This window comes from Saccopteryx leptura, chromosome 8, assembly GCF_036850995.1.
Source record: "Saccopteryx leptura isolate mSacLep1 chromosome 8, mSacLep1_pri_phased_curated, whole genome shotgun sequence".
Lineage (NCBI taxonomy): Eukaryota > Metazoa > Chordata > Mammalia > Chiroptera > Emballonuridae > Saccopteryx > Saccopteryx leptura.
Window position 1 is genome coordinate 66,704,000 of NC_089510.1, and position 23,617 is coordinate 66,727,616.

A 23,617-nucleotide genomic window follows, 5' to 3' on the forward strand; every position below is an offset into this window, starting at 1 on the left:
GATTGCATGACCCATTCTCATGGAGGGGCTGCAGCTCTGGCACGTGTTCTTTCCATGGAAGCTCAGCTATGAGCACAGAGAAGAGACAATTAACAATGAACCCTGTGGCAACGCATTAGAGGCAGGAATGACGGTTCTTCCTCCAGCATTTAACACCTCAGTTATGCCTGTTGCTGGTAATGACCACTTCCCAGCTAAACTGAGCAGGTCCTGTTGGTATGATAAGAGTAAGGGTGGAAGGAGAGAGGCTGGGGACAGGAGAGCGTGATAGAGGGATGAGAATACAGGGGCGGATTAGCAGAGAACGAGTGAGTGGAGCTTAACATTTTCTGTCCCTTCTGCAATACACTAGTATCTTCCAGTTAGTAGGAAATGAGCAGAGAACAAAACTTCTGAAGTCCTTTCCTTTGTTTATGAGCACAACCTTGCCACTTTACAATGTCCACAGAGTTTTTCTTTTCAGTTTTGTTTTGTCTTTCTCTTTCAAAACACAGTTGAGGCCCTGGCTGGTTGGCTCAGCGGTAGAGTGTCGGCCTAGCGTGCGGAGGACCCGGGTTCGATTCCCGGCCAGGGCACATAGGAGAAGCGCCCATTTGCTTCTCCACCCCTCCGCCGCGCTTTCCTCTCTGTCTCTCTCTTCCCCTCCCGCAGCCAAGGCTCCATTGGAGCAAAGATGGCCCGGGCGCTGGGGATGGCTCTGTGGCCTCTGCCTCAGGCGCTAGAGTGGCTCTGGTCGCAACATGGCGACGCCCAGGATGGGCAGAGCATTGCCCCCTGGTGGGCGTGCCGGGTGGATCCCGGTCGGGCGCATGCGGGAGTCTGTCTGACTGTCTCTCCCTGTTTCCAGCTTCAGAAAAATGAAAAAAAAAAAAAAAACCACAGTTGAGGCCCTGGCCGGTTGGCTCAGCGGTAGAGCGTCGGCCTGGCGTGCAGGGGACTCAGTTTCGAATCCCGGCCAGGGCACATAGGAGAAGCGCCCATCTGCCTCTCCACCCCTCCCCCTCTCCTTCCTCTCTGTCTCTCTCTCCCCCTCCTGCAGCCAAGGCTCCATTGGAGCAAAGATGGCCCGGGCACTGGGGATGGCTCCTTGGCCTCTGCCCCAGGCACTAGAATGGCTCTGGTCGCGGCAGAGCGACGCCTCGGAGGGGCAGAGCATCGCCCCCTGGTGGGCAGAGCATCGCCCCTGGTGGGCGTGCCGGGTGGATGTCTGACTGTCTCTCCCCGTTTCCAGCTTCAGGAAAACAAAACAAAAAAACACACAGTTGAGAAGTTTGGGAGGAGCCTCAGCAGTATGTTGGCAGTACTGGGTGTTAAGTCTCATGATCCAGGGGCTCAAAGCACACAGAGTAAATAGGCTGCGAAGGCTTAGAGGTGGAGATGATAGTCTGCAACAGTCAGTTTTTCTTTCTGGCGGTAAGTAGAGAATACACAAGCTTTGAGGAAATGTTCCTTTAAGAAAGATTTGGTCTGGCATCTCCTGCAGTTCAGGGACTTGCAGCTGAGTGGGCAGAGACTTCTGCGGGTCTGCCAGGATGGCCAAGTTTCTGCCCCTCTGTCAGAGAAGGCATTAAAATATCTGTCACGAATTTTCTAGAAAACTGGGAAGTTATCATGGAATCACAGCTTCTTAAAAAGAAGAAGAAAAATGTAGGAAAAGGGGGAAAAAAAAATGATGTTTCACACAATAAGCTGCTCAAAAGTTTCAGAAATTGTCCTTATAACTTTTCCAAGAATCAATTTCCACATCTTGAAAACAAGAAAAAGAAAATCTCTCTCTGATGGTGAAACTGAAGTCTCCGAGACACTGAAAACACATTCCTTTCCTCCATCTCTTAAAGTGTTGCCCTTCCTACATGCTGTGGGATGTGTCTCATCACAGAATTGTAGAGCATTGGACATTGATGTGTCCTTGGAGACTGGGCAGGCCAACACCTGCCTGTGTTTAAATGACATAAACAAGGCAGGTTTGAAATTAGATGGCCTGCTTGAGGCAATGCATCCAGCCAGGGGTTGACCCCAGACCCTAACCCGTGCTCTCTCGGTGAATATTTGCTGTCCTCCTTCACTGTGGATCCTGTTGGGTCAATATTCAAATAGAACATCATTCATTAACCACAGTGCAAAACCAATATACACTCTCACAGCTTCCGTCCAGTTTCTGCCAATGCAAGGGTTCCTGGCCTCTGGTGGGCTTACATCAGAGAACAATGACCTCAGGAATGAATTTGTTTTTACCCTTCTCAGTGTAGACACTGGCCTTAGGGGTGGTTACTCCCTAGACGTACCTCTTGCTGTGTGGGGTAGTGGAAAGGCAGGAGCTTATAGTTGGGGAGACCTGTTGGATAGGATATTTCATAAGCTGTGTAACTTCAAGCATAGGTGCAATTTATTTCTCTGACACTCAGTATTTCATCAATAAAAGTGGGGACAACATTCATATTTCACTGGACTAACTGGGATCAGGTATGTGATAATGTTCACCCAATCATAAGTCCTAATACTTGATAATTCTTCTTTTCTTCCTTTTGGTTCAAAAGTATTTATGCTTATTAGTGAAGCTGGTGGAGGGCCTAGAGAACTAAATACAAGTTACTTAACATTTTTCTCATTAACAGAATATTATCAAAGGGATTTGTGTGCATTTAGAAAAATTTTAAAAGGAAAGTAAAGAAGAAGATAATAGTCTACTAAACTGTTAATAGTTGATGGATATCCTTCTAGATTTTCTTCTATGCATATATCATACACATTTTTATATAAAAATAATATAATACAGTACCTACTATATTGTAATTTCCTTTTAAAATCCCACGATAGATTATGAACATCTTAACATAAAACTTAATTTTTAATTACTGTGTAATTGTCCATTTCCAGTTGGTTCAATTATTCAAACCAATTCTTTTGAAAGATATGCAGATTGCTTCCAATTAGCTGATGTTTTAAACAAAGCGACAATTAACATTCTTGTGAGTAAATCTTTATTCACACATTTAATTATTTCCTTTTGGAATATTATTTCTATTTCTGAGGCTACCCTTAGAAAGTATTCATGAATATTGAACTACTCTATGTGTGAGAATTATGTATTGTGTTAAAAATTTAACAGGCATATTTAAATTCTTTAGTTTATGTGAGCAAAATTTCATCCAAATTAGGCAACATTTAGCAGATGGAGGGGGCTCCAAGGAGCTGTAAAACGTGGACTTTCCTAAGCAGAAAGGAGTGGGAACAAGAAGTTATACGAGGCAAAAATGCAGGTTAGTTATTGCAAAGCTAGTTTCCTTTAAGAGTGGCAGGGGTCTACCAGGCAGATTACCTAACTAGCACTGATCAGGTCATTCCTGATTGGTTAGTTTAAGATTTCATTTCTGGGAAAGCCGTAACTGTAATTAAATTGTCTTGGTTTGGTGACATGGGACTTAGCATAACCAGCACCATTTTGGGCCTGTCGTCTTGTGTCTAACAATTGCCATTGTTCTTACAACTGTAAAAAGGTGGTAACTCCCTAAATGTCCAATAATAGGAGAATGGTTAAGTAAACCATGGTAGGTCTATTTGCGGAAGTACTGACTAGTCGTTACAAATTATGTTTGTGAGGCCTATGTAGTGACAGGCCTATGAGGCCTATGTTGATGCTATAATGTTAAGTTACAAGTTTCATAGCTGAATAGACTGTGAAACTACAGGGTAATTGTACTGTTTCATAAAGCACCTCTATGGAGTAAGGTTGGGAAGTAGAATGAATACAATACAAAAATGTTAATAGAATATCTGAGACGTAAGACGGACTATAGGAGGCACTTATTTTTTTCCTTTCAGCTCTTTAATATTTTCCAAATTATCTTTAGTGGGCATGTAACATTTAAAAAGATTAAGTAAATATTTTTTAAAAGATGATAGGTTTGATAGTAAAGGAAAGGGGAGGATAGAGTAATGGCTTGGAAGGGATGCAGGGTCAGGTGAGTGACATTTTAGGATGGGGATTATGTGAAAATCTGTGGTCAGCGGAAAGGTGAGGCTGATATGAGGGTAGAAAGGAGGCTGTGGAGGGCAAAGTAATTAGGGAAAGTGAGGAGGTGGGATGTTTTTTTTGGGGGGGACAGTTTGAGAGAAGAGAAAGACATCTAATCTGAGCAAGAGAAAAAGGAGGTAACAACTGGCAACTCAGGAGATATGCTGGAGGGAAGAGAAGGGAACTTTTACCTGGGAACATTTATTTTATTTAGAAACTGGGAGTTTCAATCTATTGAGGGCCAAGATGTAGGACTGTGCTCAGGGACTCGAGAGGGGCAGATATGTGGATTAGCTACTGTGTGGAATAGAAAATAGAGGAAACGTGAGGAGCGAGAAGGTGGGTAGCCTCGCAGTCCCAGCTGAGGATGAGAAGCAACATTTGCCTGTGTATTAGGAGCTGCGCTATGGGAGGCTCTTCAGCTGGACTCAGCAGGCTATAAACAAGAGTGGAAAAGTCCAGCTGGGGCTGGGCCTTGGAATGGCATGTGGTCCAGAAGACAGAGGTCAAGACTTGTAGAAGATGCTTGTATGGGTCCTATTGAAATGACTGATGTAGGCCTGGGGCTCACAGACAAGGAAGTGAAACTAGGAGGCATTGGCGGGTGGACTAATACATAGAAACAGAGGAACTGAAGCCCTCAATGAGGCCGAACAACCAGCTTAACCTGATGAAGGGTGACTGAGAGGTGCACAAAAATGCAGGCAAGGCAGAGCAAGGTTTGCCATCAGGATGAGGACAACTGCTCTGTGAGGGTGTGATGGTGGGAACAGTGGGTGGCAGAAAAAGAGAAACTGTAGAGTAGGGGTCCCCAAACTATGACCCGCGGGCCGCATGTGGCCCCCAGAGGCCATTTACCCACCCCCGCCGCACTTCCGGAAGGGGCACCTCTTTCATTGGTGGTCAGTGAGAGAGCACAGGATGCGGATGCCCAGGAAGTACTGTATGTGGTGGCAACGCAAAGCGCAGCATCGCTCACATACAGTACTACTTCTGGTGATGCAGGACACATGCGTCACAACTCTGGAAGTGTGTCATATCACTTGTTACGGCTAGCAGTGACAAATATGGAACTGGACATTGACCATCTCATTAGCCAAAAGCAAGCCCATAGTTCCCATTGAAATACTGGTCAGTTTGTTGATTTAAATTTACTTGTTCTTTATTTTAAATGTATTTGTTCCCATTTTGTTTTTTTTACTTTAAAATAAGATATGTGCAGTGTTCATAGGGATTTGTTCATAGTTTTTTTTATAGTCCGGCCCTCCAACGGTCTGAAGGACAGTGAACTGGCCCCCTGTGTAAAAAGTTTGGGGACCCCTGCTGTAGAGGAAGCAATATGAGGGAGAGATGTTGGGGGGGCATCAGCAGGGGTGTGAAAGTTGGCTGGGCTGGTGAGGAAAGACATTAAAGCTATTGGTGAATATGGGGGGGGGGTCCCTGGGGGTGTCAGAGTCATAATGACTAGAATGAGAAGGGACATTCCAGTGGCAGGGATGAATGAACATTTCAGGGATGGTGGTAAAATATCCCCCAAACCAATGCAGAGATAAGAGTGTGTCAACATTAGCGATATTTTATGAAAATGATTAATTGGGAAATTAATGTTTGTATTATCCTAACACCCATCAGATATTTTAATTGGTACATGTATTTAATAATATACCTGGGATTCAACAACCTTAGAACATGAATTAGATGTAATTAAAAATCCACTAAGAAGGCAAGTAAATGGTGTAAGGTATTTTTCCCCACCGAGAAGGAAGGAAGGGGCCAGAGCCATGAAGTGTGGAATAATAAAAGGCTTTATTGAGTACAGAGCACATCCTGTCCGACGAGGTTCCCTAGCCTCGGGGACAGAGGCTAGGCAAGTCGCAAAGGGTGACCCGCATGAGAGATATTTAAAGGGTCCCTAGGGTGGTTGAGCTAATATGACGTGGTGAAATCTCACTGGCTGACAGAGGTGTCGCTCTTTTCCAAAGGATTCCTGAGAAGTTTTTTTTGGTGCACTTGGTTGTGGGCGGCCCTAGCCAAAGTTCCCGGGCCTGAGTTCCCCACGTGACCTTTCCCCATTATCCACCGACCTTACATTCTGACCTTTTGTGTTAAATAGAATAGGGGCGACGTTTATTCATCTGGCTACTTCCTGCTGATTAGGGGTGTTGTGGGGAGGGGGAGATTGGAAGGTGGTTGTTTTAAGGGGTGTCAGGAGGGACATCTGTTTGGCCGTGAGTTGAGAAACTTCGCAGATGCAGATGCGGTCCTGTAAGGATTTTTTTTAAAAAGAGGAGTAATAGGGGGATCTTCAGGGTTCAGCCTTTTGGTGAGCTGGAGATGGGTCAGGTCCAGTGGTTCTGACTGCCAGTGGTCCTGTATGGAAGCAAGTTTGAGGCAAAACTGTATGCCAGGAATGGCGTACGAAGCAGGAATAACTGCATGTCAGGAGTGGTGTGCAAAGAGGAAAAGAAGGGGTGTCCCATCCATTCCCATAACTGAGACCTGTGAGGAAACTAGAGGTCCAGAGTGTGATGGCAAAACAGAGAAGGCAGCTCCCATGTCCACAAGAAATGAGTTGGACTTACCCACTAGTTGCAGCACACCCTGGGTTCTCTGAGTCCAGGCCATGTCCTAGGAGTTTGAGTGATGCACCCACCTGGCTGGCTTGGCCTTCCATTCAGGCGGCTTGTCCTCCACATAGAGATGCTGAGGAAAAGCCTGTTGCCCAAAGGGGCAATCGCTCCGCCAGTAACCAAACTGCTTGCAGTCAGGGCAGGGCTCAGCGGGCAGCCGCTGGCAGGGGCCCTGTCGGTCACAGTGGTCCTGCTTGTCACACTTAAAGCAAGCTGCTGGTAAAATTTCTCTTTGCAGCTTGGACTTGGTTGGACAATTCCTGTACCTTGCCCCTGTTGCTCTGCTGGCCTCAGGGTTGCCACAAGAGCCTCAGTTTGGAGAGTCACCTTCTGCTGCATGTGGGCCTGGAAAACAGCCTTGGCCTGTTTTTACTAGTTGGGACCATTAAAAACTTTAAATGCCATGTTCACAGGTCCCAGATAGGGGTTTGGGGGTTGAGAACAAGAGGAGGGGGGCTCGTGGGGAGCCTGGCACCCAGATCCCACAGGAAATGCTGGAGCTAGAGGCAGGACAGGGCCAGAACTTCCTGCAAGAAAATTGGGGTTGGATGTCCTACAAACCGGTGTAAGAGCCAATGGTAGGCGGAGAATGGCCTGACGGAGGAGGGGTTTAAGAACACAGTGGAGAAGGGAGGGGCCCCTGGCCAGCAGGGGAGGAAAAAGAGAGAATGGTAGTGGTGAATAAGAAACAGGATTTTGTGAAGGGAGGAGAGGGGTTTCTCGGAGGGAAGAGACCCGAGCGAAGAGGTCCGCAGAGGGACCAGAGAGGAGTCCTGAGAGAGAGGTGCCCCCGGGGGTCAGGCAGGAGGGGGAGAGAGTTGGGAGTCCACGGAGAAGGAAAGATCAGGAGTGGAGGTTTTAGGTGAGGTTTCTCTGGCCAGAAAAAGGGCCTGCGTGGTGGAACAGGTGGCACAGAGATTAAGGACGGGCATGTGAATAACTAGAAGCCCTGTATGTAAGGGATCTCGAACCAGCTCCCAGCTTTTTTGGCAATAGTTAAATTGGTGAGGGTGTTAAAGCTGAAAGTCCCTTCAGGAGGCTAATCCAGTGGGTTCTGTGGCCTGGCCACAGCAGAGAAGAAGAACAGTTTCTTCTTCTTAGGGAGAGAGATTCCTATGCCCCCACAGCTGCCCCCAGTCCTCGGAGTGGTCAGAGTTGAGAATTGGCATCCCAAAACTCAAGCTCTGGCCATGGGTGAATAGGGAAAGTGGATGTGCTCAGGACGTCTCCACAGGCACACACGCACTCGGAACGGAAAGAGGTCCCTGACGTAGCTACGGTTTCGGACAGGGAGTCTGCGCGGAAAGAACTGAGGGGAAGGCTAGAGGCAGGGGACTTACCGCACCGTGCACCGAAGTGGGTGGAAGGTCGGAGATCCTGGTTCTTTCTTGAAGGGGAAGAGGAGAGGAGTGGTCTTTGCGGACTTCAACTCCTCCCGGGTTTTCGGCACCAAAATGTAAGGTATTTTTCCCTGCTGAGAAAGAAGAAAGGGGCTGTAGCCACGAAGTGTGGAATAATAAAAGGCTTTATTGAGTACAGAGTGCATCCTGTCCGAGGAGGTTCCTTAGCCCCGGGGGCAGAGGCCAGGGAAGTCGCAAAGGGTGACTCCCGTGAGAGATATTTAAAGGGTCCCTAGGGTGGTTGAGCTTATATGATGTGGTAAAATCTCACTGGCTGACGGAGGTGTCACTCTTCTCCAAAGGGATCTTGGGAAGTTTCTTTTGGCGCGCTTGGTTGTGGGCAGTCCTAGCCAAAGTTCCCGGGCCTGAGTTCCCCACGTGACCTTCCCCATTATCCACCGACCTTACAAATGGGACATATGCAACACTGTTAATTTAGGAGTGAGCACTCTGAAAAATGTTAAAAATGACTAAAAAAAATAGAGAGCAGCATTAATGCAAAACTGTGCAATAAAAGCACAGTGAATTTAAGCAATCCATAACTCATCCTCTCTAATTTATGTTTATTCTTGGGAAGAAATTTTTCTAGAATACGTATATTTTGAATGCTCAGTCTTCAAGCATGCACCTCGTAGTGTAGTAAGGTACCAAACAGCTACAGAATTCATATTAATAGTTTAGGAAGCTAAAAGCACATTTTATTAATTTGGGCTAGGCATGCAGAGAGATTTTGTAGATGTGATTTTGTAGGTGTGATTAGCACCAACTCAGGATGGCTGATAGCATTGTATTGTAAATGAAGAGTGAAAGGAGATTTGGATTTTCATCCTTCCCCCACACCTGTGAGCAAACAGGTAAATAGTTAGCCAGGTAAGGAAGGGAGAGATAAAAAAACAAAAAACCCACAAAAACCTTTCCTTATTTGATGAGCCATTTGCAGGCATCTTATCCCCTAGCGCCCTGGAAACTACCCCTCCCTCCTGAAAGCATGTAATTAATGTAATCTCTAAACAAAGGAATGGCAAATGAACACTAGAAAATTTAGGAATATCTTTTAATCTATGAAATAACATTTTTCTATTGTATTACCTTATAAGTTTTAATGTGTAGAAATATTTTTATAAGTCCTATAGACAAATTTTGTAAGCTTGCTAATGAATTATGTCCCATCCTCCTCCTCCTTTTCCCGCCAATCTGTATGTGTGTGAACAAATGTGTATTGTTGTAAAGTGCCAAAAGCTACAGAATTAATATTAATATTTTAGGAAATTTAAATAACATTTTATTAATTTGGGCTAGGTGTGCAGAGGGATTTTGTAAGTGTGATTTCTATGCTTGTGTGATTAGCATAAAATGGCATTGTGTTGTAAATGCAGAAAGAGGAAGGAGACTTGGATTCCCTGACCTTCCCCCATACCTATGGGGGAAGGGTCAATGGCTAGCCAGGTGTAGGGAGAAAAGAATTAAATCTTTTCTTGGGCTGATAGATCATTTTGCAGGCATTTGTTCCCATGGAAACCACCCCTCCCTTCCTGAAAGCATGTAATTAATGTGTGTATCTCTATGAGGAACCATTGCGCCACTTCAGCCGCAGGTGTTGATAAGTACCAAAAGCTGCAGAATTAATATTAATATTTTAAGAGGCTTGAAGAACATTTTATTAATTTGGGTTAAGGTGTGCAGAGAAATTTTGAGAATAATCTCTGTACTGTGTGATTGGCTTAAAACCAGGATGGCTCTTGGCATTGTATTGTAAATGCAAAAGGAAGGAAAACATGGATTCCCTGACATTCCACCACACCTGTGGGGAAAGGGGTGAATGGCTAGCCAGGTGCAGGAAGAGAAAAGCCAAAATAAACTTTTTCTTATAGCAATGAGCCATTTGTGGGCATTTGTCCCCACAGAAACTACCTCTCCTATGTGAATGTATGTGGTTAATGTGTGAGACTCTGGGCAGAGAGATGGTGGATAAACAGAGAATATAGGAAGGCCTTTTAATAGGTAAAGAGACATCTTTCTACCATTGTGTTGACTTGTAAATTTTGTTTTCTCCAAAATAATGTATGGCTTGCAAATTGAACATGGTCCTATCATGCTAAAGGACATATGACTATAACCAATAGTGATAAAAGGCACCTAATTACAATTTTTGCTTCTGTACTTCCCACTTACAAAACTATAAAAACTAGGTAGAACAAAGGGCCGGCACGCTCTCCCTCAGATTTCTGTCGGAGTTGCTGCTGCTTGGCCAAGCTAGACAATAAAGTTCTGGTGTGGAATCAACAGATTTTGTTCGTGTCTTCAATGTTTCAAGTCCCTCGGATTAGGCTTAACACTCTAAACAAAAGGTATAAACTTATGGCCCTGGCCGGTTGGCTCAGTGGTAGAGCGTCGGCCTGGCATGCAGGAGTCCAAGGTTCGATTCCCGGCCAGGGCACACAGGAGAGGCTCCCATCTGCTTCTCCACCCCTCCCCCCCTCCTTCCTCTCTGTCTCTCTCTTCCCCTCCCGCAGCCGAGGCTCCATTGGAGCAAAGATGGCCCGGGCACTGAGGATGGCTCTGTGGCCTCTGCCTCAGGCGCTAGAATGGCTCTGGATGCAACAGAGCGACACCCCAGAGGGGCAGAGCATCACCCCCGGTGGGCATACTGGGTGGATCCTGGTCGGGCACATGCGGGAGTCTGTCTGACTGCCTCCCTGTTTCCAGCTTCAGAAAAATGAAAAAAACAAAAGAAAAAAAAAAAAAGGTATAAACTTATGCCGTGATGTCAGGTTTCCCCCCCCCCCATGTATAATTAGGAGTATATAAACAGCCCTGAACTGTTTTGGGGGGCTGCATAATTTGGGTCTGTTGCCCTGTGTCAGCCATATGCGGCCAGCATATTTAATAAATTTACTCTCCTTTAAAAGAACTTTTCAAAAAACTTATTTGGACTATGTGCCTCTACAAACACCCGCGAATTTATGGATTTAGGTACTTCACAACAATATAACCTGCCGCAAGGGCTGGGCCCGGGGCTCACACATGATTTGGGTTTGCAAATGCCCCATGTCAGCCATATGCGGCCGGCATATTTAATAAATCTCCTCCTTTTTTTATTTTATTTTATTTTATTTATTTATTTATTTTTTCATTTTTCTGAAGCTGGAAACGGGGAGAGACAGCCAGACAGACTCCTGCATGTGCCCGACCAGGATCCACCCGGCACGCCCACCAGGGGGCGATGCTCTGCCCCTCCGGGGGGTCGCTCTGCCGCGACCAGAGCCACTCTAGCGCCTGGGGCAGAGGCCAAGGAGCCATCCCCAGCGCCCAGGCCATCCTTGCTCCAATGGAGCCTTGGCTGCAGGAGGGGAAGAGAGAGACAGAGAGGAAGGAGGGGGTGTGGAGAAGCAAATGGGCACTTCTCCTATGTGCCCTGGCCGGGAATCGAACCCGGGTCCCCCACACGCCAGGCCGACGCTCTACCGCTGAGCCAACCGGCCAGGGCCTAAATCTCCTCCTTTAATAAAACTCTTCAAAATTCATATGGACTTGGTGTTTCTACATAAACCCATGGAATTGAGGTACAGGTACTTTAAAACAGTAGATAAATAAATCACATAAGAAACTATTCTAGGTAAATACAAGTAAGGAAATCCTGGAGACATTTGGAAATGCAGTGTTGGAATTCAAAAGAGAGGCTCAAGCTGGAGCTGTAAAGTAGGAAGTTATCTGTGTCAGACTAACAATTTAAATCATGATAGGAAATGGACTTGCCAAGCAGTGAGTACACATTAAAGAGAAGGTCAAAAAATACGATCTTCTAAAGACACCAAATACTGCAACCAGTGCGACGAGTCTATTCCAGGGTCTGGAGCGGGAAATGGTATGAAATTGAATGAAAAATAGACAGAAACTTAAAGATATATACAGGATGGGTTCGAGAGGATGCCACAGCTCATTGCCAACAGTCACTACTGTCATGGGCACCCCCAGAAAGACATCCATCTTTATTTTCTGAGCAAGGTGGGCTATTAGCAAATCAATCACATTTCCAAGGCAACACAAGAAAATCACCAGGTGCAGAAAAATCCCCACCATCTTAACTTTAAACAAAGAAGTAACTAGCTTCCAGTCTCTTCCAGGGAACATGGGCGGGCAAAAGGAGCAGAGAAGCACAGCCCTTTGTTAACTTAATTAGGCAGGTGAGGTGGGGGGTTGGGCCCAACACCTCTGACCCCTAGATGTCCAAACTGCAAAATACCCTGTTGCCTTATTTGGTCCCCAACAATCAAATTCAGAGGACAGAAAGAAGGAGGACCTAGAATGTGTCAAGAAAGTTCCAAGCATCTCCTTCTAGCATCTCATTCAATCCTACTGCCATTGCAGGCTGTCATGTGCACCTGGTGGTATAATGAGGGCAATGAGAAATGGAAGTTAAAGCACCTTGGCCCAGATCATGCTGGTCTGTCAGATTCACTGTTTTCTTAAGAAGTATCTGTTAGCCTGACATAAAATAATCAACCACATGATTTCAAGATAGGGAGGGAGGAGTTGAAGTAACTCAAATGAAATGAACTGCTTCCTCTGTCTCAGGAAATGGCACCATCATCTACTACCCAGTTAGCCAAGTCACAAATCCAGTGTTATCCTTCACCTCTCTCTTTCTCACCCCCACATCCAATCCATCAGCAGGTCTTAGGAGTTCTACCTGCAAATCATATCTTTGTTTTACCACATCTGCTGCCCAACACCTTGGTCTAAGGTACACTTATCTCTCCTCTAGAAAGCTCTAGTCACTTCCTATCTTGTGGCTCCTCTTGCCCAACGATTACCCCTTTTTCCCTACAGCAACTAACAGGTGAATACTATTGCATTTGGAGCATCTATTAGTCATAGTTCATTGATGGGACTTCATTGGTCAGGCTGCATCGTTCATTTCAGAATGTTTAGCATTCCTAGCCTCTGCCCAGTAGTATCCCAAGTAAATGCCTCCACTTCCAAACATTTTTCTGAGGAGGAGATGATCCTGCCCCACCACAACTCAACCCATCCCCAGGTTGAGAACCATGAAGCCTGAGTGATTTTTTTTAATATAAATCAGATTACAGCCCTCGTGGCATAGCTTTGTTGGTGAGAACATTGTCCCAAAGCCCAGAGGTTGCTGGTTTGATCCCTGATCAGGGCATGTACAGGAACAGATCGATGTTCCTGTTTCTCTCTCTCTCTCTCTCTCTCTCTCTCTCTCTTGCTCTCTCCTTCTCTCTCTAAAATCAAGAAATAAAATAAATAAAAAATAAGAATAAGTCAGATTATGTCACCACCTTTAATGGTTTCCCATTGCACTGAAAATAGCATTGCATCTCCTTCTGGGGACCTCAGGCTGCTCATGACGTGGCTCCTGTCCACATCTCCAGTTTTATCCTCTACAGCTCCCCTCCGCTGCTCTGGCTTGCTTCAGCCCAGATTCCTATCTCATCCTTGGCTACATCACCCTATTTCCTGCTTCTGGGCCTCCATGCCTGCTCTTCCCTTGGAATAGCTCCTTCCTTGGCCCTTCTTGTCTGACACAACTGTTTCTTCAGGCTTAGGCACTAATGCTTATGTAGGCACAAGACTGCTAACAGTTATCCTTACTGAGAGATGGGAAGAAAAGGAAGGGGAGGGGAGGGAATAGGAGATATGACATCTTTAGAACCCCTGGATCTGACTGTGCCTTCGGTAGGACTCATCCACTTGAATTCTCAGTACACAAGCCAATAACATTTCCCTTTTTATTTAGCTACTTTGGGTATCTATCACTCACTTGCCATGGAAAACATCGTAGCTAATATTCCATGTGCTCCCTCACAGCCACACTTGTGTGCACAAAGGTGGACTGAGGTGAGGACAGCACTGGGTGAAACGCAATTCTTCAGGATCCTTTTGCAAGCTCCCTCAAGAAAGGACTAGAATCCTTCACAGAGTTGCTCGAATCTTCTGATGTCCAGTTCGCCACTAAATATCTCCCCTGGCAACCTGCCCCATTATCTCCTTTCTTTCTTCTTCCATCTCTTTCAATCTTTTTCCCTAAATAGGCTCAAAACTCTTCTTTCTTGAGAAAGCCTTCTTTCCATCCTTTTAAGTGACATTTTTTTCTCCCACCCTCCACCATCAAACTGCTGGAAGAGACTACATGTGCCCCATCATTTCCTTATCATAAACCCTCTGCAACTAGCCCTTTGACCCAGCCCTTCTAGTAGAACTGCATCTGCCAGTGGTTACCATGACCTCAAAGTAGGTCAACGAATCATGGCCTTTTCTTGGTCCTCATTCTCCTTGCTCTATCTGCAGCACTTAGCCAGGATGACATACCGTCCTTGTCTTCCCTGGCTTCTGAGATACCTAGTGGTTCTCCCACCTTCCTGGCATTATTTCTAGGTACCAGAATAATGGCAAAACCTTTAGGCAAGCAGGAGCGATAAGGTGAGGTCAATGTTTGGTTCACTCTTTTTGGTTCAAGTGAAGCCACTCAACTGGTTGTTAGTCCCACTCCTTTAAAATTCCATATGAAGGGGCCATCACTTAGGTTGCTCAGAACAACCTAATGCTAGCAGACAAAAATTGAAATTGTCTAGGCACCATTCTATAGTAGGAACTCTTTATTCCTTTATGTTATCTGAGCATGTGAACAGTGTCTACAAATGTCTGCTAGACTTACCTGTTCAGGTATTCCTCTTCTATTCAGACTGTAAACCTGAGTTTTCACTTGAAGCTTTAACATGGATTGGCTAGGAAGACCAATCCTGTATCATAACATGAAGTGTATACAGTACAATGAACACTTATTTTATTTTATTTTATTTGTATTTTTCTGAAGCTGGAAACGGGGAGAGACAGTCAGACAGATTCCCGCATGCGCCCGACCGGGATCCACCCGGCACGCCCACCAGGGGCGATGCTCTGCCCACCAGGGGGTGATGCTCTGCCCCTCCGGGGCGTCGCTCTGCCGCGACCAGAGCCACTCTAGCGCCTGGGGCAGAGGCCAAGGAGCCATCCCCAGCGCCTGGGCCATCTTTGCTCCCATGGAGCCTTGGCTGTGGGAGGGGAAGAGAGAGACAGAGAGGAAGGAGGGGGTGGGGGTGGAGAAGCAAATGGGCGCTTCTCCTATGTGCCCTGGCCGGGAATCGAACCCGGGACCCCCGCACGCCAGGCCAATGCTCTACCGCTGAGCCAACCGGCCAGGGCGAACACTTATTTTAAACATATATAATAAATTATATAATTTAAGTGAAGTTCTTGTGTTAATTACCAATCTCTCCTTCCCTGAGTATTGGGGAAAACAATTGTTGGTTTGTCAATACAAAGTTCAGGCACTTGGTTCTTCTTTAACAATATTTTGACCTTTTATGAAATGAAAAGAATTATTTTCTCATAAGGAAATGGGCATCTCCCATGGGTTTTGAGCAGATTCTAGTCTTACTTTTCTCTATGTGTATTAATAAAGCAGATTTTTCCCTATTTTGTCTCTATTTTCACTTTGATTTTTGCTTAGGGACACTTGCGGTGTGGCTGTTAGAAGACAGGCCACACACATGAGCTTGGAGGAGGTGGGCAATAATCATGACTACATTTCAGCTTAGAACCTTCTTTATTAAGGAAGATCCTTCAGACACTTTTATTAACAAGCAGATATAAGCTTGACAAGAGCACCTTTCAAAGTCACAGTTCCAATTGTTTTTGTGAGGTCAAAGAAGGCGGAGAACACGATGGTGGTGGCTTAGCATCAAAACAATGGCAATCAAGTTGCCAGCCTTACTCTTTTCATCAGACATAATCATCACCCCTCTGTTTCTGTTTTCTGAAGAATGAAGATAAGTTGGGATTCAAGGCTTGATATTAATCTAGACCACGTGTAGCACTTGCTTTGATTGCAGACAAGGCCCCACCCCTCCTCAGGCTTGGACGAAATGGTGGCTATGTTCTCTCTGCCAATCCTTCTCATCTCTGACTTTCCTCTAGATCTTGAAGTGTCTGACTCTCCCTGGGCAAGGGCGGATCACTGGACCGGCAGCAGCAGCCAAGCTAGGCTGCACCACCACAGGTGATTTCCCCACTTGGAATGCTTCTCCTGAGGCCGACTCCACTGAGGCCACACCCGTGAAGGAATGGCGAAGGTCATAGTGTGTCCGGTGCACCGGCTGGGATTGAGGGGGAGCTGCCACCACCAGAGGTCCCACCACCACAGCAGCTGGGGGTGGGTTAGCAGGAGGCGCAGGCTCAGCTGAGGCCGCCACAGGGTTGGGTGCATTGGTGTTGTCTGGTTGAGGCTGTGGTGGTGACACAGGTTGGAGAGAGAATCATTTCCTTGGGTCAGCGAGTTATATCCCTCCTCTCAGACAGGGCCTACCCCCAGGCTTCTGAGTGGAACCCCACTCAATTCTCTCACAGTAATAATTTTTATTTGCAAGGAATCTAGCAAAAAAGAACTACCAAGGTGCAAAGGACTGTTGTCAGAGCTGCAGAGGAGTGTAACTGGCTTTGGGTAGCCCCTTCTCGCCTATTGTCCTGGGGATTGTGAACTTATACATGTCCCAGGAGCAAAAGCACCCCACCTGGTGGCTAACCTTCCCCAGCAGTGTCACCTGCAGCCACTGGGAGCTGCTGGGCAGATTTGGCCACTAGTCTCTGCAACTGAGAAAACCCTCCCACCCCCGCAAATAAAAAGTGGCTCTGTCCTGTGGGCACCAGCTCACGGGAAAGGAAGGAATGGCGGAAATATCCTTCCAGTGGTTGATGGTTCTACAAACCTGGTGCTAGTTGTCATTGTGGGGCTCAGAGGGACAGGGTAGCAAAGGCCCCATAATTACTAACACACTGCATACATGTCAAGGGGTCATTGTATTCTGAAGATGAGGGTAAGTGTACCCAGGACACAGTTACCTGTGTTTGGAACACTGTGCAGGTCACGGCAACATCTTCCCCTCCAACCTTCTCGGTGAGTGTCGCCTTACAGAAGCCATATTGCTGTCCCAGAAAGACAGGAGTTATTTAAGCTGGTTCAGTAGTACTGTATAGCGCCCCCCCCCCCACGCCCAGTTTCAGTGATACACCGTCAAAGAGAAAAAACAACTTGAATTCTTAATTCCCTTTTAAAAATCTTTTTATAAAGTTTATAGTTTCTGCTTACAGAAGATATATCAAAAGTAATTCTACCTAGAATGTGGTTAATACAGAAATGCTTTGAGAGTGGGAGAAGTCACCCATAATCCTCCAAATGGTGGTAACCCAGGAGAGCTTCCATTAACATCCATATATTTCTTCCTCATTTTTAAATACTGTTAAATATCATATAAAAATTGGGATCATTGTGACTATTCTATTTTGTATTCTGTGTAATATGAGAGCATTTTCTTACATCATTCTTTGCAAACAATTTTTAGTGTCTGTATAATTTTCTATTTATTGATGTGCCTTATTTTATTCAATGATGCTCTCTTGTTAGACATTGGGGGTCATTTTATATCTATGATAAATCATCTTTATAAATACATTTTTAAATTATAAAACAATTTTATTTTATTTTTATTTATTATTTTTTTTTCTTTTTCAATTACGGTTTGCATTCAATATTAATTTGCATTAGTTTCATGTGTATATAGATATATTTCTGTCAAACATCTATGATGATCTTTTTAGGCTAAATTCCTAGAAGTGAACATTATTGGCTCAAGGACTTGAAAAGAAATATATTGAGAAAATCCGCACTTCACAGTCCCAATAACCAGGCATGACTTGGCTTGGTTAAGAACAGTCTCTGTCTTTTTCCTAATTCCAGGGACCTCTAGTAGGTGAGATGATTTAGGGACAAGCCTTAAAGGGAAGAGGTGACACCCCAGAGGAAAGGCTGGCATGGCCCAGCCCCACTGGGAGTAGGTGTTTTTACACTGCGATCTCCTTTCATAGCCCCAAGATACTAGCTTGCTCTAAGGATGTTCTGTTCTACAACCAGATGTGCTGTCCCCAGGCCCTGGCTCACTCACCTTTTCCGCTGGCAAGTTACACTTGGCTGGGTCTGTGACCACATTAGCAACACAGTCAGTGGCAACCACTGCAAACTCCACGTAAGTTGAAGCTGGCAAAGGCTGATGAAAATAAATGCAAGTGCTCATGAGGCAACACGACTTAGCATGAAAAAGGCAGGGAAAGAGAGGCTGGAGGGAAGTAGCAAGGGCTATGGCACTCCACACTCCAGGGAGCACCCTTCACAGACCACAGTGAGTAGCCAGAAAACATGGCCGCTATGGGTTAACCTTGTGTTCTACTGAAGTGCTTGTATACAGAGGTCGGGGAGGGGTCTCCCCCAAAGCAGGTGCAGGAATCCATAGCCCATCCTTCAGAGCAGGGTGGCTTTTCAAATAGGAAACAGGAACCCAGAGGCCAGCCACCCTCACACTGGCCTGAGTGAGGACCTCCCCGCTCTCCCACCCCAGCCTCCCACCTTGGGGCTGTACCTTGAGACCCAAGGTTCAGGTTATTCCAAGATGGGGCAGGAAAGTAAAGAGATTAATTAATACTTCTCCCCCCACAAATTGTATAGAGCAGGATCAAATGAAAAACAGAAATGAAAGTATGAAAGATACTTATGGAGCATACGGACACTTACAATTATAAAACATCTGTTATTTGGTACAGTCTAGGGGAGGGAGTGCTCTGAGAAGCGCATATTCTGGTTAATAGAATTATCACCTATACAGTGCTGTTCACTATGCCATGGTTTGTATCCAGAATGTCAGTTTTCTTAAATATTAGAATTCTGTTGCATTCAAATGTGCTAACCTATCCACAGTATAATTAGATTTTTTTTCCCAGTGATTCAAAAGGCAATTTAGGATTCTGCCACATATGCCTATCTGTGTGAGTAGGCGGGTGTAAAGAGTGCTGCAGATGGTCAGTGGTGATGGATGATAAAGCTGTGGAGACGCCTGAATTTCTGGCGAGTACTTCTGGATAATGTGGAAACTTACCCCCCCCCCCCCACACACACACACTGAACGGGAAGCCCTAGTGCTAACTAGACTGAGGAACTGGGACAGACAGCCCCAGGATGTTTGGTTGGAGAGGCTCAGTATGGAGAGGCAGTCAGGATTCTTTTGGCTCAAGTGACACTCAGGGTCCTTTTACCCTCCAGAATTTTTATTCCCTTTTTGTCTACCACCCTCCTTGCCTTCCCCTTGCTGCCCCTGCACCCGTTCTGTCCCTCACTGCTCTTTCACGTGCGATCCTGAAGTGCCACCAAACCGCCCAATTTGTCAATAGTTTTCAGTCTTACCACAAGTTGAGCCCGGGAAACTTCCACAAGCTGAAAATAGGAGCCGTTCTTGTGACCATTGAAAGCGGTCAGTGCAGCGTCTACAGCGTGCACCACCCTGGTATCGTTCAGGGGAGCCAGTAGGGGGCAGGTTGGGCACACCTTCCGCACGTCCTCGGCCGAGTCTACGCACAGAGAGAAGAACCGGTTGGGGACTGTAATTCTTCGCCGCATTCACCCCAGCTCTGCTAAGACATGATCCAAATGGCTTCAGGCATTTTCCCAGCTTCTTCCTAACCTTTCAGGTGGCTCCTGTCGTGCTGACATTTCTGTAGAGCCCCTCTCAGCAAGGGGCGGTTTTCACCTCCATTGAGAATAGTTTCCTACAGTCCCAGAACCAGGACATCTGGCTTCTCCCTTTCCTCACCAACAGAGTGGCTAGAGCTACTCACATTGATAGCAATATCGGTTCCTTTCTCACCCTCTCTACAAGGTCAAACAAAATTAGATAAATCATCTCTACCTGGACTGGAATCACATTTTGCAAACAACACGGAAAATTGGCCGTCCTGTTTCAGCACGTGGAAATCACAGTCTCCTTCCACAGCCTAGAGAAATAAACCCACAATGAGGGCCTTGGAGAGGGGCTGGCTTTTCAATTCCTACTCAGGGAGGGGTGGGTCCCTCTGGCATGGCTGTCAAAGGTGAGCCTCACAAAGCCACTTTCACTGGGTGATAATCGACACATGACATTCTCTGGCAGCAGGGAGAGCTACAATGAGAAAGTTGAACTGTTGCAAAGATCAGCTCCAGGGAAGGTGGCTTCAAATGGCAGTTTTAGAAACTGCATACTGGCTAGCCATGAGGGGGGGCTGGGCAGCTGGGTAAACGGGCCTGCTCTGCGCAGAGCCACGTGGAACTGGCTGGCCATCGCTCTCACGTCACCCTAAGAGTGCCACTCACGTGCTGCGTCAGCTGCCTCACAGAGCAGTTGCCCGCGGGGGTGGGGTCCATTACGTGGCAGGTAGTTTCCAGCGTGTCTATTTCAAGCTCAAACACCTCTCCCATGGGCCGCTGTGGAGACATAGGATAAAGAGGTGAGCGGCCTGTTGCCCTGTTCCTGTTCATCAGGCCAAAGTGTGAGCCCCCTCTGGTCTTGAACCCACACCCTGTTGAAGAGGTGACAGAAGTCATTCCTACTCCGAGTCTTCATTTCCACTCAGCTCTGACCTGCCTTACGGACAGGACCACAACAGGCTTTCCTGGTGCTCCTCTGTTGTCTGGGCAGGTGCTCAAGTATGTTTACCAGGAAGAATCGGGCAATGACTCTCATCATCTACTCTCCTTTCTTCCCCAGTTCCTTATCCTTCCTAAAGGACAAGTCTTTGACTTTTGTCTTTGGTTTGTAAAATGCCTGATGCAAAGTTGCTGCCCGTGAGGGGGAAGAGGTGCCCCTCTCTGACACCGAGGAAGAAGTACCGTATTTCCCCCATGTATAAGATGCAACCTTTACCCCAAAATTTTGGGGTCTAAAAACTGGGTGCATTTTATACAGTGGTTGTAGTTTTTTAATTTGCATTTTCTGCACTCATTGTTGAAGACAGTGATTTGTCATAGGACATAGATGAGGACAAGCTAATCAATGGGAGTTTTGACAGTGAAGAGGAATTGTATGATTTTATGATGAATAAAACTTGAGTTCAATAACTTTATGTAATACATTTTTTTTTCAAATTTTGGGCCCCAAAATTAAGGTGCACCTTATACATGGGAGCATCTTATTCATGGACAAATATGGTAAGTCACTAGCATAGACCAGAAGGAGTTGTGGGAGAGGCAGTGATAGGGGAACTTGTATCACTCCTTGGAACTGCTCTTGCCAGTTCATCTGTTTCTGTATCCTTTCTTCAAAGCCTGGAAAATTAGGAAGGTATGAGGTTGCCCCATTTTTAAAAATTTCACCCCAGTTCTTCTTGCCTCTCATTTCTGTTCTGCCTTCCTCACTAGTACCTGAGGCCTTGGCATCTCCTCTCCTGGAGGAAGCCCATGGTTTGTGATGTGCAGATGTGCCCAAGTTAACTTCCTGAAAACATGCATTGCTGCAGGGAACAGGAGCCATGCACTCCTGGGCTTCTCAAGGAACGTAACTTGCAATCTCTGTCTCTAGTGAAGACCACAGTATCTGTTTATTAAGTTTCCCTCATATATGCACATTATGTGTTATTCCCCCTAAACTAGTCAGTGTTTCCTCTGTACATCAGTATAGTTGCAGAGCTCCTAACATTCATCTGGGACATTCCTGATTTTAGATATTTTGTCCCATTAGGAGATCAGATGTTAGTCCGGGCATCCTGAAGTTTCTTTTCCTTCTTAGATTATGAACCTCTTATGTGCACTAATTAGGCCTTTTCTCACCTTTCTATTGGGTTGAACTATTAAAATGGCAATATTTGACTGCTTTTAATATACAAAAATGGCAATTTCATATTGTTCAATTTCATATAGCACCTGGCACTGGTTCTTGTCCGCAGAAGGATTGTAATCAACATTTGCTGAAAAGATTTTTCCTCATCAGATATACAAGTAGACAGCTGCTTTTCCCCCACCTTTCCAAGTCTCTCAGCTGATCCCCAAGGTATGTTTTCTAGCTTGATCTTTATTGTCACTGACTGCATTGGTTTCTTGTCTAGTATGTAAGGAGGTAAATCTCATTCATACCAAGACTTCTCTCTGGAATGTGGGGTCTAGGAGGCAGCTTGTGTAGAGGAAGGAACACGGGTCTGGAATTGAATCCCAGACCGATGCCGACCAATTGTATGAGCATGGGAAAAATAAAGCCTGATTTGTCAGGTCCTCTGTTTCTGCTTATGTAAGGTAAAGACCATATCTACCACACAGAACTGGGGGGCGGGGGGAGTTAAGGAGATAATATATGTGAAAGAGCCCGGCAGGTAGTGGGTAAGTTATCAAATTTTATTCACTCTGTCTTCATTCAAAGAAATAGAAGCAGAGAAAGATGAGTGATTTCCAGCCAGTGTTAACTTGGCAACTAGTATTCAGTCTCTTGCATACTGTTTTTGTTGTTGTTTCTGTTAGCAAGCCAGACTTTCTACCTTTGATCTTCAAAATAGCCTTTTTCCTCCTACAAATCTCCCTACCTCCCGGCACTTTCCTTGAGAACCATGGCGACAGAACAGGATGTGTCCTCTCTTGCCTTACACTGCCCCCCTCCTTCCCTCCTAGGAAAAAATCAGTTTATCCCTCTGCAGTTTCATTTGTGCTGGAAGTCCGTAATCTTTTGAGATAGCCAGTTAAACTCCACAAACCAGTTCTCTCAGCTCATATACAGCAGGTTCACTCACCCGAGGCCACACCTTCACTTTGTCAATCTGGTTCAAGGTGTGCTTGTAGCCCCGAAGAAGGTTCTTATTGATGTAGTCCACGGCTACCAGGGCTGCTTGCTCTGTTTCTGGGTCATCACAGTTCAGTTCTCTATAACCCAGCCCCAGGGTCAGAGGGGCGGAATGGCAGCCCCAGAGCTGAGCAAGGCAGAGGACCAGGACCAGGGACTTCATGGCTGCTCCAGAGAGGCCCTGACTGGTGGGCAGGGGCTGGAGGTGTCAGGAGAAACACAGGTGCTCTGCCAGGAAAGGTAGACCAAAGGAGGGGCAGAGGGCTTTATTTATCTGTCCAAGCCTCCCGGAGGAATTGCATAAGGATGTGGGATGATTTCTGTTGTGGTTCCAAGAAAATTTTTGCAAACATCAGCCCTGGAAAAACAAACAGGTTAGGACATTGCTGGCCCCCAAGGAAGCTGCCAGATCAATGCCTGTGGGGATGGGGTGGTGGAGGCAGGTGGGGGAGATGCTCCCAAGTCGGCTGGGAACATGATAAGGCAGCAAAGAGAGGAGGCTGAGGGGACGAGGTGTGCATGGACGGGAGGCTGAGGGGACGAGGTGTGCATGGACGGGAGGCTGAGGGGACGAGGTGTGCATGGACGGGAGGCGAGGGGACGAGGTGTGCATGGACGGGAGGCGAGGGGACGAGGTGTGCACGGACGGGAGGCGAGGGGACGAGGTGTGCACGGACGGGAGGCTGAGGGGACGAGGTGTGCACGGACGGGAGGCTGAGGGGACGAGGTGTGCACGGACGGGAGGCGAGGGGACGAGGTGTGCACGGACGGGAGGCGAGGGGACGAGGTGTGCACGGACGGGAGGCGAGGGGACGAGGTGTGCACGGACGGGAGGCTGAGGGGACGAGGTGTGCATGGACGGGAGGCGAGGGGACGAGGTGTGCACGGACG

At 46.4% G+C, this 23,617-nt stretch overlaps 1 protein-coding gene across 1 annotated transcript; it reads right to left on the reverse strand.

Moving 5' to 3' along the window:
- Window positions 1–15,635: 15,635 nt before the first annotated feature.
- AHSG (alpha 2-HS glycoprotein) lies at window positions 15,636–22,980 on the reverse strand. The gene is made up of 7 exons (XM_066347368.1): window positions 22,677–22,980; window positions 20,278–20,388; window positions 19,838–19,922; window positions 19,336–19,499; window positions 18,047–18,148; window positions 16,947–17,030; window positions 15,636–16,333 (listed from the first exon to the last, which is right to left on the reverse strand). The coding sequence occupies exons 1-7, from the start codon at window positions 22,887–22,889 to the stop codon at window positions 16,022–16,024; spliced, it is 1,071 nt and encodes a 356-aa protein (XP_066203465.1). The 5' UTR covers window positions 22,890–22,980; the 3' UTR covers window positions 15,636–16,021.
- Between the last annotated feature and the right edge of the window lie 637 nt (window positions 22,981–23,617).